Raw genomic sequence first — 14,460 nt, 5'->3', positions numbered from 1 at the left:
TGTATGCTAACATTCCCATGAAAATTTTAAAATTGTTTGTACGCACATTGAACGACAAATTTATTTGACGTAAAAAAAATTCTGACGTCAGACACTCAATAAATGTGTTCGTAGATAGTAGATGTTTTTGTGTTCTGTTAAATTGTTCCTTTTAAAATTGTTAAACGATGATGACTGATGTACCCATATTTTGACTATTATATTTATTGTGTCTGTTTATTTAACGCATCAATGTAAAAATATCGGAAATTGATGAGACTGTCATTAAAGTGAGAGGGTTAGCGCTATAGAACCAGGTTTAATCCACCATTTTCTACATTTGAAAATGCCTGTACCAAGTCAGGAATATGACAGTTTTTGTCCATTCGTTTTTGATGCGTTTTGTTATTTGATTTTGCCATGTGATTATGGACTTTCCCAATTGATCTTCCTCTAAGTTCAGTATTTTTGTGATTTTACTTTTTAGGTGTTAAAGCTAAACTTGGTAGACAACCAATAGAAAAATATATAAAAACACAAGCAATTCTTTATTGGGCTAGATTAAATACTGAAAAAAACATAAACCCATTGCTAAAAGAAAGTTATACATTAAGTAAACACCTTGATTCACAAGGAGTTTATACTTGGTCCACTTTTATAAAAGATTCAACACAAGAAATGAATATTGATATACAAAAAGTAATGTCCTGTCAAAATATGGAACAAGTTAACAAACTAAAGACTTGGATTAAGAATATTACAAGTAAATTTTATTCAGAACTACTGGAAAATAAAATTAACAGTTTGAACGAAAATAATAAACTTTTTCTTTACAAAAATATTAAAGTCAAACAAGACCAAGAATTTTATCTAAAATATCACAATTTTGAAACTAGACGTTTATTTACAAAAATTAGAATTAGTGACCATAATTTGCTCATTGAGAAGGGCAGATATCTAAAAATACCTCGAGACAATAGAACATGTCCAACTTGTAAAACCTTAGAAGATGAAAATCACTTTCTCCTCCACTGTCAAATTTATAATGTTTTACGTATAAAACTTTTTAATGACATGGCAATAGATAATCCTATGTTTCCAAATCTATCTGATACTGAAAAACTAGTAGTCCTACTAAATCCTTCTAATATAAACCAAGTGAAAAAAACAGGTTCCTTTATAAAACAGTCTTTAGAGCTGAGGACAGGGGACTCTTAGTTAGTTATAGTTGTATATATATAGATATGTGTGTGTTTAACTCAGTTATTTTATTGTTGTTGTTACTTTTGTTTATGTCACAAGTATAATGTTACTTATATGACAAATAAAGATTATTTAATTAATTAATTATTTCGCGTTTTTCTGTATTATATTTAACTAAAATATACCAGAAATAACATGTTTTTGCTTTCTACTATCAATTCCAAGTTTATCATCCACTATGATAATTTCATAATATTTCAGAGAGAAAGAATTCCATTAAAACTTTTTTTTATATTGCCGCTATTTCTTCTATTAGTTCAACAGAAAAAAAGGACATTAACAAAAATGTATGCTCCTTTCGAAGGCAGATTGTGAGCGTAAATGAACGGTGACCCCATTTTTTAATTTCATTTTTCTATTAAGTGTAAGATAAAGTTCATTTATAGAAAAATATAGAGAAATCCTATATTAAATAAAAAAATTCATTTAGACCCGCGAGCCCCCTTAAGCTATTCTACAAATAATCTGACGCTGACTCTTAAACATTACATGCATACCAGTTATTTGTACAAATAAAGTCGTCTGATTGACGGATAAACACAATTAATGGTACCAATTTAAGACATAAGTATACTCGAATCGTATTAATCATATATTGAGGGTGTTACTTAAATCACCAGGAAGAATATAAATTTATATTAGGTTTTGGAAGAACAATGATTATTGTATATTTACAACCACTTATGAAATAAGTAACGCTCTTTAAAAAAATATCATCATCAATATATTTATATCCGGTCTATAATATGACATCTTCGTTAAGACCCCAATATCCTTAAACAGTTAAACTCACAGGGATTATAAGTTACATCCTTTAATATGTATGTTTTCGTTTAGAGAAGTCGTAATGAAATATATTGAAATTACAACAATGGAATATATGTTTATGCTTGTTTTTTTGATATTGTGTAATTTTTGTCATGGATTTAATATTGATATAGAAAGTGTAGAACAATTCACCGGGACGACTGGATCCCAGTTTGGATATTCTTCTACTTTGCTTAACAATGCAGCGGGATCATGGTATGTTTGACAGTACGGTAGATAATTCTATGTTTCATAAAAAAATAAAATGTCAGTAAAATTGTCTATACAATATCTCATCACTTAAAAACCGACTAGTAAAATAGAATGACAAACATTCAAAAACATTTTAAAAAAGGGGGGATAAAACCATCCAAATCGTCTCGTACATGTCCGAAGTACAGTACAGTTCAGAACTGTTTTTAGTAATATTTTTTTGTTTTTCAGACATTAAGAAACTTTATCAGATCTAATCACATCATTACTATACAGCTACTTTTCCGTATATACTATTATAGTACTATTTATTGATTGTTGGTTGTTTAACGTCCAGTGGCAAATATTTTACAGTACGATTTGCAGTACGTCTAATTTGTGTATTATTTAAGAACTATAATTTCACAATTCAAGTTAAAAGTAACAGTTTAAAATACTTGTAATGTCTTGTACATTTATGGTATGAACCTTTTTTTTTTTTGCCAGTTCAGTAGTTTTACATTATTACGCTTTCAGTGAAAGGTGTCATCAAATCATAGTAAAAAAGTACTAAAGGTACATAGCGGATACTTCAAAATTGTAGATACATTCTAGTACTATAAAATTATGGAACCGAAAAAGTACAATAGTTTGATGGTACTACATCACTACTATATTATTTAGGTACATTTCCAATTATGTACTATAATCTAAAAACTTGAGTATTAAAAAGTGCATCTGCAAAAGGAGCTGTATAGACTCGGGACAATTTAGAGTCCAACATTTTTTTGTGGACACGTGCCTTCACGATGACCCGTAGTAGTATTGTTGTTTTTATCTCAATCGGTTCAACTTGCTATTTCATTGACTAATACACTACCACAGTTTCCTTCCTTTTCAATAACTTTATATAATGGCAGCAAAAAAACAAAACAAAAACAAAAAAACAAACAAACTCCGAGGAAAATTTATAAACGGCAAGTCCCTAAGCAAATTGCAAAATCAAAATCTCAAACACATGAAATGAATGGATAACAACTGACATAATCCTGAATTGTTTAATGACAAATACAATTGTGCAAGAACACATAGCTCAAACTTTTAATATGAATAAAAAATGATAATACATTAACCGAATCAAACAGGAACCTATATCCTATCCGTAAGCTACACACGGAACAACAATAAATCTAGTTACATGTAGTATACATATACTTTTTTTTGTTTGAAACACATTAACCTTCAATAACTTATGTTTGGTGATGATAAAATCAACTAAATAAATAAAAATGCAATTTCATGCTTCATTCTATCTTCCTGGGAATCAAGGCGATCAAGTAAACATCTACAAACCATTAAAAATGTTAATGATGTCGTTTTCAATTTTAGTTGTCACTTACTGAAATGTTTTGACCTTATAGGATGTTACTTTTGACTTAGTTCACGTATACCATGTATACTGATATAAACACTTTATTAAAGTAAAGCGGGAAAAGAATCTACTTAAAACTTTTAAAAATGCAACTTCAAATGGATGGTATGCACATGGTATGCACATTCCTCTTAAACGATTAATGAATATATACATCCTTTGAATAACATGATTGCTGCAGATTAATTTGGGAAACACAGTTAGGGGTTATAGTTAGGGGTTATGGTAGTGGTGGTGTTTAAAGGGGGAGGGGTGCATATGATTGTATGGTTAACATAACTAGACATTTGAAAATAAACAATGCAAACCAACAAAAAAAATACAAGTTTGTTGATCTTTTATTCTATAGAATGAAATTCAAAACAGCGTGGCTGTGGCCATTGATTGACACATTAAATTCATCCATTGACTGGGACAATTTACGTGAACGTTTGTCTGTAACGACCACTGTTCACGACGTACGATAGACATCTAAACTGTGGGGTCACCAAGGTTTCTTAACGCCTTTAATTATAGAATAAATCGAAAAATTAATCAGAAATAACCTTTATGTTTTGATTTATATAATTGATATAAATCAAAACATCGTGTTATTTCTGATCAATTTTTTCGAATTACTTTATTAAGGTGTTGAGAACCTTTAGTGACCCTATAGTTTAAGTGTCTTTAAAAAGTACACAGTGAGCAATGGTCGTTACATACAAACGTTCACCTAAATTGTCCCAATTGTTTCATTCTAGATAGTTTCTCTTTAAAAATTATACAAAACATTAAATTTTTTTTTGTATAAGAAGATCTTCATACCTACAGGTAGTATTTGCATTCCAGAATTTAGGTTGCTCTTTTGTACCCTACTTAGGTAAATGTATATAAACAGTGTGATTGGACAAAAATACAGTATCAACTGAACATACTTTCCCAAAATGAGGGATGAATCAGGTGTAGAAAAATATGAAATAATTTTACATAGAGATGAAAATGAATTTTTGAGAATTTTTGAGAATTTTGTATTCATTGCACCGTAAAAGACATAAAAGGACTAGTGGCCTTAGTTTTTTAAAAATAGCTAAAAAAGTAAACGGTCATGATCCATATTCAAATTCATTTCTGAATAGTAAAATGAAAGCACTTCAGTTAACTGTGAATGTAGAATTTTTTGCAGTGTTAGAAAGTGGTGAAAATTCTAAAAAGGCTATCATTATCCCTTATGGGCCAGGAAATACTACCGTGCCACCTACAATTGATAAAATCTGCACCAAGGAGAACAAACCCAAATATGAAATATAAACAAAAATACCTAACTCCGAGAAAATCCGTAATCAATGGCAAATTCGAAATCTCATACACATCAAACGAATGGACAACAACTGTCATATTTCTGATTTGATACAGGCATTTTCTTTTTTGAAAGATTAACAAGAATTATAAAACAAAAAAGACATCTTGTCTTTTTGTTGTTCGGATGTACAAGTACCCGGCCACGTCCACTCTGTATATCTCTATTTATATCCTTCTGATTCAGTGAAGCTTTTTTAACTGATTTTGATAGTTTGTTCATATGTTGTACTGTTACACCACTGTTCCAAGTTAGTGGAGGGTTGGGATCTAAATAACTAAACATGTTAAACAACATTGTGTATGTATTTGTCTGTCCCAATTTAGGAGCCTGTACTTCATTGGTTGTCGTTTGTTGCTGTGTTACATATATTATTTGCATATATTATGCCGTTACTTTTCTCGTTTGAATTGTTTTTCAGTTGTCTTTGCGGTGGCTTGTATAGCTAACTGTGCGGTATTGGTTTTTTTTTCAATTTTAAACGCGCGTCTGGCGTAATAAATTATAATCCTGGTACCTTTGATAACTATTTACACCACTGGGTCGATGCCACTGCTGGTGGACGTTTCGTCCCCGAAGTTATCACCAGCCCAGTAGTCAGCACTTCGGTTTTGACATGAATATCAATTATGTGATCATTTTTATAAATTTTCTGTTACAAAACTTTGAATTTTTTGAAAAACTAAGGATTTTCATATCCCAAGAATAGATTACCTTAGCTGTATTTGGCACAACTTTTTGGAATTTTCGGTCCTCGATGCTCTTCAACTTTATACTTGTTTGGCTTTACAACTATTTTGATCTGAACGTCACTGATGAGTCTTATGTAGAAGAAACGCGCGTCTGGCGTAATAAATTATATTCCTGGTACCTTTGATAACTAATTATGCCGTACGGTGACCTATTGTTGTTAATGTCTGTCAATTGATCTCTTGTGAAGAGTTGTCTCATTGGTAATCATATCACATCTTTTTTTTATGTATAACACTGAGTTCTGTTCTATTGATTAGTAGTAGCAAAGGGACATGAGCATTAATTTGCATAATTAAACATAAACGTATACTTCAGTGGCGAATCCAGAAATTTTCATAAGTGGGGGCCCACTGACTGACCTAAGAGGGGGCCCGCTCCAGTCACGCTTCAGTGATTCCCTATATAAGCAACCAAATTTTTTCCCAAAGGGGGGGGCAGTACTCTGTACTTAGATTAGAAAAATATCGTTTACACGTGGTCAGTTACATACTGTGTATGAACCAGGAAGAAGAGGTGAATCAGGGAAAACGGAAAGCGATTTATATGTGCAAAACAAAAAATCCCTAGGGCACCTCAACGATAAAAAAGTAACATAAACAAAGACCAAAAGACTTTTTCAGTTGTATTTTTCTAAGCTTTTCACAATAAAAACCTTTTTTACAACTGAAATGTGAAATTTAAATAAAACATTATAAAATCTCTGTTATAATGAACATCTGTATCAGTGTCATTTTATAGACAGTGGTCAAATTGGGGTAGGGGTATGGGGGGGGGGCATTATTTTCTCCAGTCAGTTAAAACAATTAATTCAGTGGAAATTCTGTTTTTTTATGAAATTTTGTTTTGTTCTATTACACATATATCTATCATGCAACTATACAATTGAAATATAATAAAAAGAAAAATAACAGTTGAAGGTCGTTGTTTCCATTACGTTTCCTACAGAAACCCAGGTCGCCACGGACTATATGTCCAGAGTACGATATGTAATTTCTCTTTGTTTTTTCCAGGGTAATTGTTGGAGCGCCCAGAGACAACATGACAACGGCGACGTTTTTAAGAAATCCAGGAAATGTTTATAGATGTCAACTATTACAGAACACAAAGTCTTGTCAGCCATTCATCATACGGACTAATGGTAGGTCATATATCACATTTAGGAGGGTCTGGATTTCAGAGGGGCTATGTATTCTTGAATGTTTTACGTCATTTCTTATATTTCAGATTTAAGCACCATATTTGCCGTATACTTTGTTTGTTTAACCATTTTCTCTAATTCTTTTTCATTTGGTCCATTTTTTTCTATTCTTTATTACTGTTATTTTGGTTCTATTTTCTACAATTGGCCGTTGTTATACCAGTCTGGTTCTACATCTTGTAAATACCATCTTAACTCCTATTCATTTCTCTCCGAGTCCACATTTTGGTTTAATTTTCTGTCCAAGGGAAGAAAGGGAATAGCAGAAAAAAAACTGTGAAGTCTTCCCCCGGCAGTATAAAGAGTACTGGACGTAGAGGGATTTACAAACTTGTTGTCAGGTTCGGTCTCAGCAGCGAAAATTAACCCTAGCGCGTAATCAATTTATGTCAATATATTTACGAATAAAAGCAGCACTAACCTTTAAAGGTAAGAAAATGTAGATGGATTGCCTATGAGATAACTATCCACCAAGAAAACTAACGATTAAAAAAAAACGAGACCACTATATAAAATGCTTACAAACTGTGTCAAAGAAGTAGGTTAAATAATTTGAAATGTTCCAATTTCACTAGAGCAAGTAAGTCTATATTCGTAAATGATCGTGGTTTGATTTATTGCCAGTTACAAAATATCAGTACTTCCCTAGATAAACCCATCATAGATACCAGTTCAAATTTTATATTTACGCCAGACGCGCGTTTCGTCTACAAAAGACTCACCAGTGACGCTCGAATAAAAAAATGTTAAAAAGCCAAATAAAGTACGAAGTTGAAGAGCATTGATGATAAACAATTCCTTAAAGTTTTGACAAATACAGCTAATGTAATCTATTCCTGAGGTAGAAAAACCTTTAGTAGGTATTTAAAAATTCAACTTTGTTCACTGTTATAAATTCAACTATATTTACTGTTATAAACCATCGAATTTATACTTTACATTTGTGTTTTTTTGGCAATACTATACTTTTTACTCTTATGTTTTTGGACCAATTCTACACTTTACATTTTGTGTTTTTGGACCAATTCTATACGTAACACTTGTGTCTTTGGACCAATTCTATACTTTACATTTGTGTCCTTGAACCAATTCTGTACTTTACATTTGTTTCTTTGGACCAATTCTGATTATTCCTTTACACTTGTGTCTTTGGACAAATTCAGTACTTTACATTTGTGTCTTTGGACCAATTATAAATTGTACATTTGTGACTTTAGACTGATTGATAGTTAACAAGTATCGAATTTGAATTGTTTCATATTTGCATGTCGGGGCCGTTTATAGTCGACTATACGGTATTGTTTCTCTCTCATTATTGAAGGCCATACGGTTGCCTATAGCTAAATTGCTAATATCCACTTTATTTGAACTTTGGTGTAAAGTTGACCGATTGGAAATCATACCACATCTTCTTATTTTGATGTATGAAAAATACCGCGGTAAATTAAAAAAAAGGGTATAAAAAGCTGAAAAAAATCTTACGATATGTAAATTATTGTTTTACAGAAGGAACACGGCCATCAGGTTACTATGGTTACGAAGAAGACAACCAGTTTTTAGGAGGAAGCATCGTCAGAACTGCAACTAAGATTGTGGTAAGTAGACGAGAGCAAATTGACCTACTAGAAACAAACAACTTGTTAATATATATATATATAAGTAGGACACTAAAGTGAGATAGGGACGCTAAAACGCGATGGTCACGCTAAAGTGCGATGGTATGTGTTATTCACTTATTCAAGAACGTTTTTCGGCAAAAGTATCAACTTGAGAAGCGTGAAACAGCATTATGACGAGAATATTTGTCCAGATGAAAGGTTTATATTACACTAATGAATTGAGTAACAAATAAACACAATCTGGGACATTTTTGGGCATTGTTGGATGAGGTTATTATAACTTAATATGTAAAATTGGTAGAAGAAATTTTATCAAAATGACTGGGGTAACAAATCCAAATTCTAAAATGTAACCTACTCAACACTACAGTTAGATATTCGAAAATGTTTTCATTGGTATAAATAATGACTTTTATTATTCAAAATTGAAAATCTACTGAAATTTTTCGATACCAATATTTATTTTTCTCAATTGAACAGCTACATATTTTTCATTGCGGGACATTTCATTGCTGATTATACGTTACGGGGTTTTCTCATTGCTGAAGGCCGTAGGGTTGCCTATAGTTGCTTACATCTACTTCATCCGAACTTTGGTTGATATTTGTCTCTTTGGCAATAATACCACATCTTCCCTTTTTTATTAAACATATCAATCTAAATAATATCAAATAGATTGATATGATTATTATTAAAATAAAATGTAAAAAAGAAATATTAAAAAAAAAAAGATATTTGTTTGTATCTACATTTCAGGTATGCACTCAGTTTATATATTCATTTCAGACACGTTGTTAGTGTGAAATTACATTTCAGCCATGTGCTCAGTTAGTTATTACATTTTTTATAAAATTGAGAATGGAAATGGGGAATGCGTCAAACCGACAACAACCCGACCAAAGAGTAAAAAACAACCAATGGGTCATCAACACAGCGAATTTCCCGCACCCGAAGGCATTTTTCAGCTAGCCCTAAACAAAAATGTGTACTAGTTCAATGATAATAGAGGCCATACTAAATTCCAAAACATATAAATGTGGTAAAATAAAAAAGCATACAAGACTAACAAATGTCAGAGGCTCCTGATTTCGTACAGGCGCAAAAATGCTGCGGGGTTAAACAATTTTTGTTAGATATCAACACTCACCTATACCTCTAGCCAATGTAGAAAAAAAAACCACACAGCAATTCAAGCATGTTCTCACTTTGTATTTCATTTAAAACATGAGCTCAGTGCATTTTCATTTCAGGCATGTTCTCACTTTGTATTTTCATTTCAGGCATGTGCTCCGTTTGTATTTATGTTTCAGGCATGTGCTCAATTTGTATTTATGTTTCAGGCATGTGCTCAGTTTGTATTTATGTTTCAGGCATGTGCTCAGTTTGTATTTTCATTTCATGCATGTGCTCCGTTTGTATTTATGTTTCAGACATGTGCTCAGTTTGTATTTATGTTTCAGGCATGTGCTCAGTTTGTGTTTTCATTTCAGGCATGCGCTCCGTTTGTATTTATGTTTCAGGCATGTGCTCAGTTTGTATTTATGTTTCAGGCATGTGCTCAGTTTGTATTTATGTTTCAGACATGTGCTCCGTTTGTATTTATGTTTCAGGCATGTGCTCAATTTGTATTTATGTTTCAGGCATGTGCTCAGTTTGTATTTATGTTTCAGGCATGTGCTCAGTTTGTATTTTCATTTCATGCATGTGCTCCGTTTGTATTTATGTTTCAGACATGTGCTCAGTTTGTATTTATGTTTCAGGCATGTGCTCAGTTTGTATTTTCATTTCATGCATGTGCTCCGTTTGTATTTATGTTTCAGACATGTGCTCAGTTTGTATTTATGTTTCAGGCATGTGCTCAGTTTGTGTTTTCATTTCAGGCATGCGCTCCGTTTGTATTTATGTTTCAGGCATGTGCTCAGTTTGTATTTATGTTTCAGGCATGTGCTCAGTTTGTATTTATGTTTCAGACATGTGCTCCGTTTGTATTTATGTTTCAGGCATGTGCTCAGTTTGTATTTATGTTTCAGGCATGTGCTCAATTTGTATTTATGTTTCAGGCATGCCCTCCGGTTGTTTTCATGTTTCAGGCATGTGCTCAGTTTGTATTTATGTTTCAGGCATGTGCTCAGTTTGTATTTATGTTTCAGGCATGTGCTCAGTTTGTATTTTCATTTCAGGCATGCCCTCCGGTTGTATTCATGTTTCAGGCATGCGCTCCGTTTGTATTTATGTTTCAGACATGTGCTCAGTTTGTATTTATGTTTCAGGCATGTTTTCAGTTTGTATTTACATTTCAGTCATGTTCTCACTTTGTGCTTGCTCAGTTTGTATGAATATTTTAAGCATTCGTTTATTAATATAAAAAGGAAGATGTGTGTAATTACAGTTTATTTCAAGAAGTTTGTATTAACATTTCAGGCTTGCGCTCAGTTATGGAAAGATTTGAGTGATCAATCGAATAGAATAGAAAGACCTGTTGGACGGTGTCATGATATAAGTCACAATTTTAACTCAATTGAGACAGATAAGAGAATAAGATACAATAGTTACTATAGCAACGGATACAGTTATGGTATGGCTCTGATTGGAACTGTTGCTGTACCAACCGATGTAAGTTTCCAATATCAATTACAACGTGATTTGTTGGAATATATTATGACAACCTTTTTGATTTGATATTTATGTTCTGCTAACCTTCAAATTAAACACTGCATTTTTATCTTACGCAAATGACAAAAAGATTCGATAAAAAAAATAATGTTTAAAGAGTAAATAGAATCTAAACCGTGCACTGACACTGTAAAAAAGCGTCAGCTTTTGCTTTCGATTTTTTTGTTGATTTAAAAGCTTTGGAAAATTGCTATTACCGCCCTTATAGTTATATTTACGAATACGAATAATTCATTAGACCAAAAAATGGACCGATAAAAGAAAAGAAGACAGTAATAAAGAAACAATTATGATACTTATAATATGAAGTTATCCATAGCAGTTGTTTTCAAAAATCAAAATACCAATATTTCATATTTCTTCATTTGGACAAGAAAGAAGCCCCAAAAAAAAATTGTTTTCTGTAGCTAGGTGTTTCAAATAAGAACACATTCCTAAAGCAGAATTTAACATGACTAGTCGTTGTTGTTCGAATGCTAGACATTCTATAAAAAATCAACTTTATATCTTTTTTTTTAATATACGATTATTTTTGTTATTCATATTTCTGACTTGAAATGTGCAGCCGACAAAATTTTATTACGGTTTTGCGCGACTCTTTTCGATAGTTTAACACCGTTCAGCAATGAATATTACACATATGTATCTGTTTTATTTGTCAGATTGACGATGAGGTAATGGTTGGTGGCCCAGGGATGTGGAATGACCAAGGTAGGCATAGCGCAGGGTCTAAAAAGGACGAAGGTGCACCTGAGAAAATAACAATTTATTTTTAGCTTGAGTAGAACATTATTTTACTTCGTACTTTATTTGGCCTTTTTACCTTTTTTGGATTCTAGCGTCACTGATGAGTCTTATGTAGACGAAACGCGCGTCTGGCGTATATACAAAATTTAGTCCTGGTATCTATGATGAGTTGATTTACTACCACTGGGTCGATGACACTGCTGGTGGAGATATATTTCCCCGAGGGTTACATCACCAGCCCAGTAGTCAGCACTTTTGTGTGCTGACATGAATTATCATTGATATGGTTATATTTATAAATTTACTGTTCACAAAATTTTGAATTTTTGAAATACTAAGGCTTTTCTACCTCAGGCATAGATTACCTTAGCTTTATTTGGCAAAACTTTTAGGAATTTTGGCCCTCAATGCTCTTCAACTTCGTACTTTATTTGGCCTTTTTAACGTTTTTGGATTCGAGCGTCACTGATGAGTCTTTTGTAGACGAAACGCGTGTCTGGCGTATATACAAAATTTAGTCCTGGTATCTATGATGAGTTTATTTATGTTAAGTTGAACATCTTTTTATGTAAAAGACTTTATATATTCAATGAACCCTGATTTATAGTATTTATGTCAGCTAAACTCGGAATGATTTTGATCAAGACAAATGAACGCTAGTCTATTTTCGAACATCATAAAATGATGTTGACGTTTAGATGCCTTGGCTTGGTTAGTGTGACATAAACCGGATATATGTTATCTTATTCAAGTATACCCTATACCAACAGGGACTTGTCCATATCAAAGTATTAGTGTGTATACCCCATCTTAGCTCTCGGGGTATTATATGTGACCCTTGACCGTCCGTCCTTCTGTCTTTCCGTGCTTCCGCCAAATCTATTTTCAACGTTTCAGCGGCGATATTCGTGTACTCAGAGACATTCTTTTATTTTCTATCAGTGACAAGTGCCTTTGCATACACCAATATTCTTTCATTATAGCTTTCAACTGATCAGAATTCGTGTGTGGCATGTACTTATCACTTAATTTATGAGAATATGAAATCGACCCTTGTTAAGCACGCCACAGTGTTTTTTTTCTTCATTTTTGCACAACATTAACATTTAGAATTACAATGTGTAACGTGATTGCGCATTATTCAAAATGTAAATTATTCAAAATGTAAATGAGATCTATTTAGTTACTACGGGAATCGATACTTACTAATCATAAAATGAATATGTATCGGAATATCCCTAGACAATTTATGTATACCTACAAGTCCCGAGGTCGATCTTTCTACGCTTTGGCATTTAAGTTAACAAGTAGAAGACAAATTGTGTCAAAATATTAAAAAAAAAGAGAAAAGAATAAATATAAATAGGAAGATGTAGTCTAGTGCCAATGAAACAACTCTCAATCGAAGTCGCACTATATAAAAAGTGAATAATTAAAGGTCAAAGTACGGCCTTCAACACGGGTCCTTGGTTTACAGCGAAAAGATTACTTTTGATTTTCTTATTTCAGGGGGTTTTATATTCTACGAAGCTGATAAAACAAACAATTTTTTCACAACATACAGTGCAAAAACAAGCAACACTCTCTATAATGGACTGCTGGATAACGCTGAAATGGGTAAGTACATCGTTTTCTTTATAAATTATTGATAGGCTAAAAGCTTAGAAAAATCTTGTGGCGGAAAAATGGTACTATAATTTCCGATCAACCGACGCGTCTTTTTTGGCGTGGAATATCCTTCCTTCAGTTCCACAGATTTTAATTATTTCCTAAAAATGAACAATAATGTCGGGTTTGGGACCATAATATATGAATGCATTTCAGTGTAAATGCTGAACAGGAATTAAATGTTATAGGTTACTGAGAGAGCAAGTTGTCATGCGCGTAGCTACGTTTACGTCAAAACGCCCGGGCGTACACTTGAATTTTGAAAATAAAACAAATAATCGACATAGAATAAGAAAAACTGGTCAAAAGCACATCAGCCTTCATTTTCTAATGGATTGTAATTTTGAACAAAAAGGGACTAAATTTACTCAAATAGATCATTTAATATATTTGTTCGAATCTTTTGTAAAAGTCTGAATCTACTGTGAATTCTATGTACTTTTCTTTTATTTAAAGCAATTCACTATCTGCTCAGATTCGATATGCTGTTTTTATTTTTGTCTAGCCTGTGATTTATGTCCCAAAGGGCTAGACAAAGCGGCGTCAATATTTAGGTTCCGAATGTGGATAAAGTCTTTTGAATGAATCTCGGTGAAATTTTACGAAAGTTGTACAGAAACTGTTTATGATCAAAAGAGTATTCAGAGCAATATAATAATGCAATTATATCTTTAATTTTCCCGCATTTTAAGGAGAAAATGTATTACTTTCTGCAATTAATAAGTGGTCGCAATTTGGGCTTACATTTTGTTATTTCTCAATTACAGTAACTACTTGTCAGACGGTCACCTTT

The 14,460-nt window shown here is 32.5% G+C and overlaps 1 protein-coding gene across 1 annotated transcript in view; it reads left to right on the top strand.

Moving 5' to 3' along the window:
• The first annotated feature begins 1,979 nt into the window (after positions 1-1,979).
• Positions 1,980-14,460, top strand: part of LOC139512270 (integrin alpha-4-like) — a 39,751-nt gene continuing 27,270 nt past the window's right edge. The window contains exons 1-6 of the mRNA XM_071299769.1: positions 1,980-2,265; positions 6,773-6,900; positions 8,467-8,555; positions 11,001-11,192; positions 11,915-11,963; positions 13,509-13,616. Coding sequence (XP_071155870.1) covers positions 2,066-2,265; positions 6,773-6,900; positions 8,467-8,555; positions 11,001-11,192; positions 11,915-11,963; positions 13,509-13,616 — 766 coding nt within the window. The 5' untranslated portion in view covers positions 1,980-2,065. The remainder of the gene's footprint in view (positions 2,266-6,772; positions 6,901-8,466; positions 8,556-11,000; positions 11,193-11,914; positions 11,964-13,508; positions 13,617-14,460) is intronic.

The sequence above is a fragment of the Mytilus edulis genome, chromosome 2 (genome assembly GCF_963676685.1).
Source record: "Mytilus edulis chromosome 2, xbMytEdul2.2, whole genome shotgun sequence".
Taxonomy (NCBI): Eukaryota; Metazoa; Mollusca; class Bivalvia; order Mytilida; family Mytilidae; genus Mytilus; species Mytilus edulis.
Note: the sequence above shows the minus strand (reverse complement) of the source record. Positions and strands in the feature narration are given on the sequence as shown.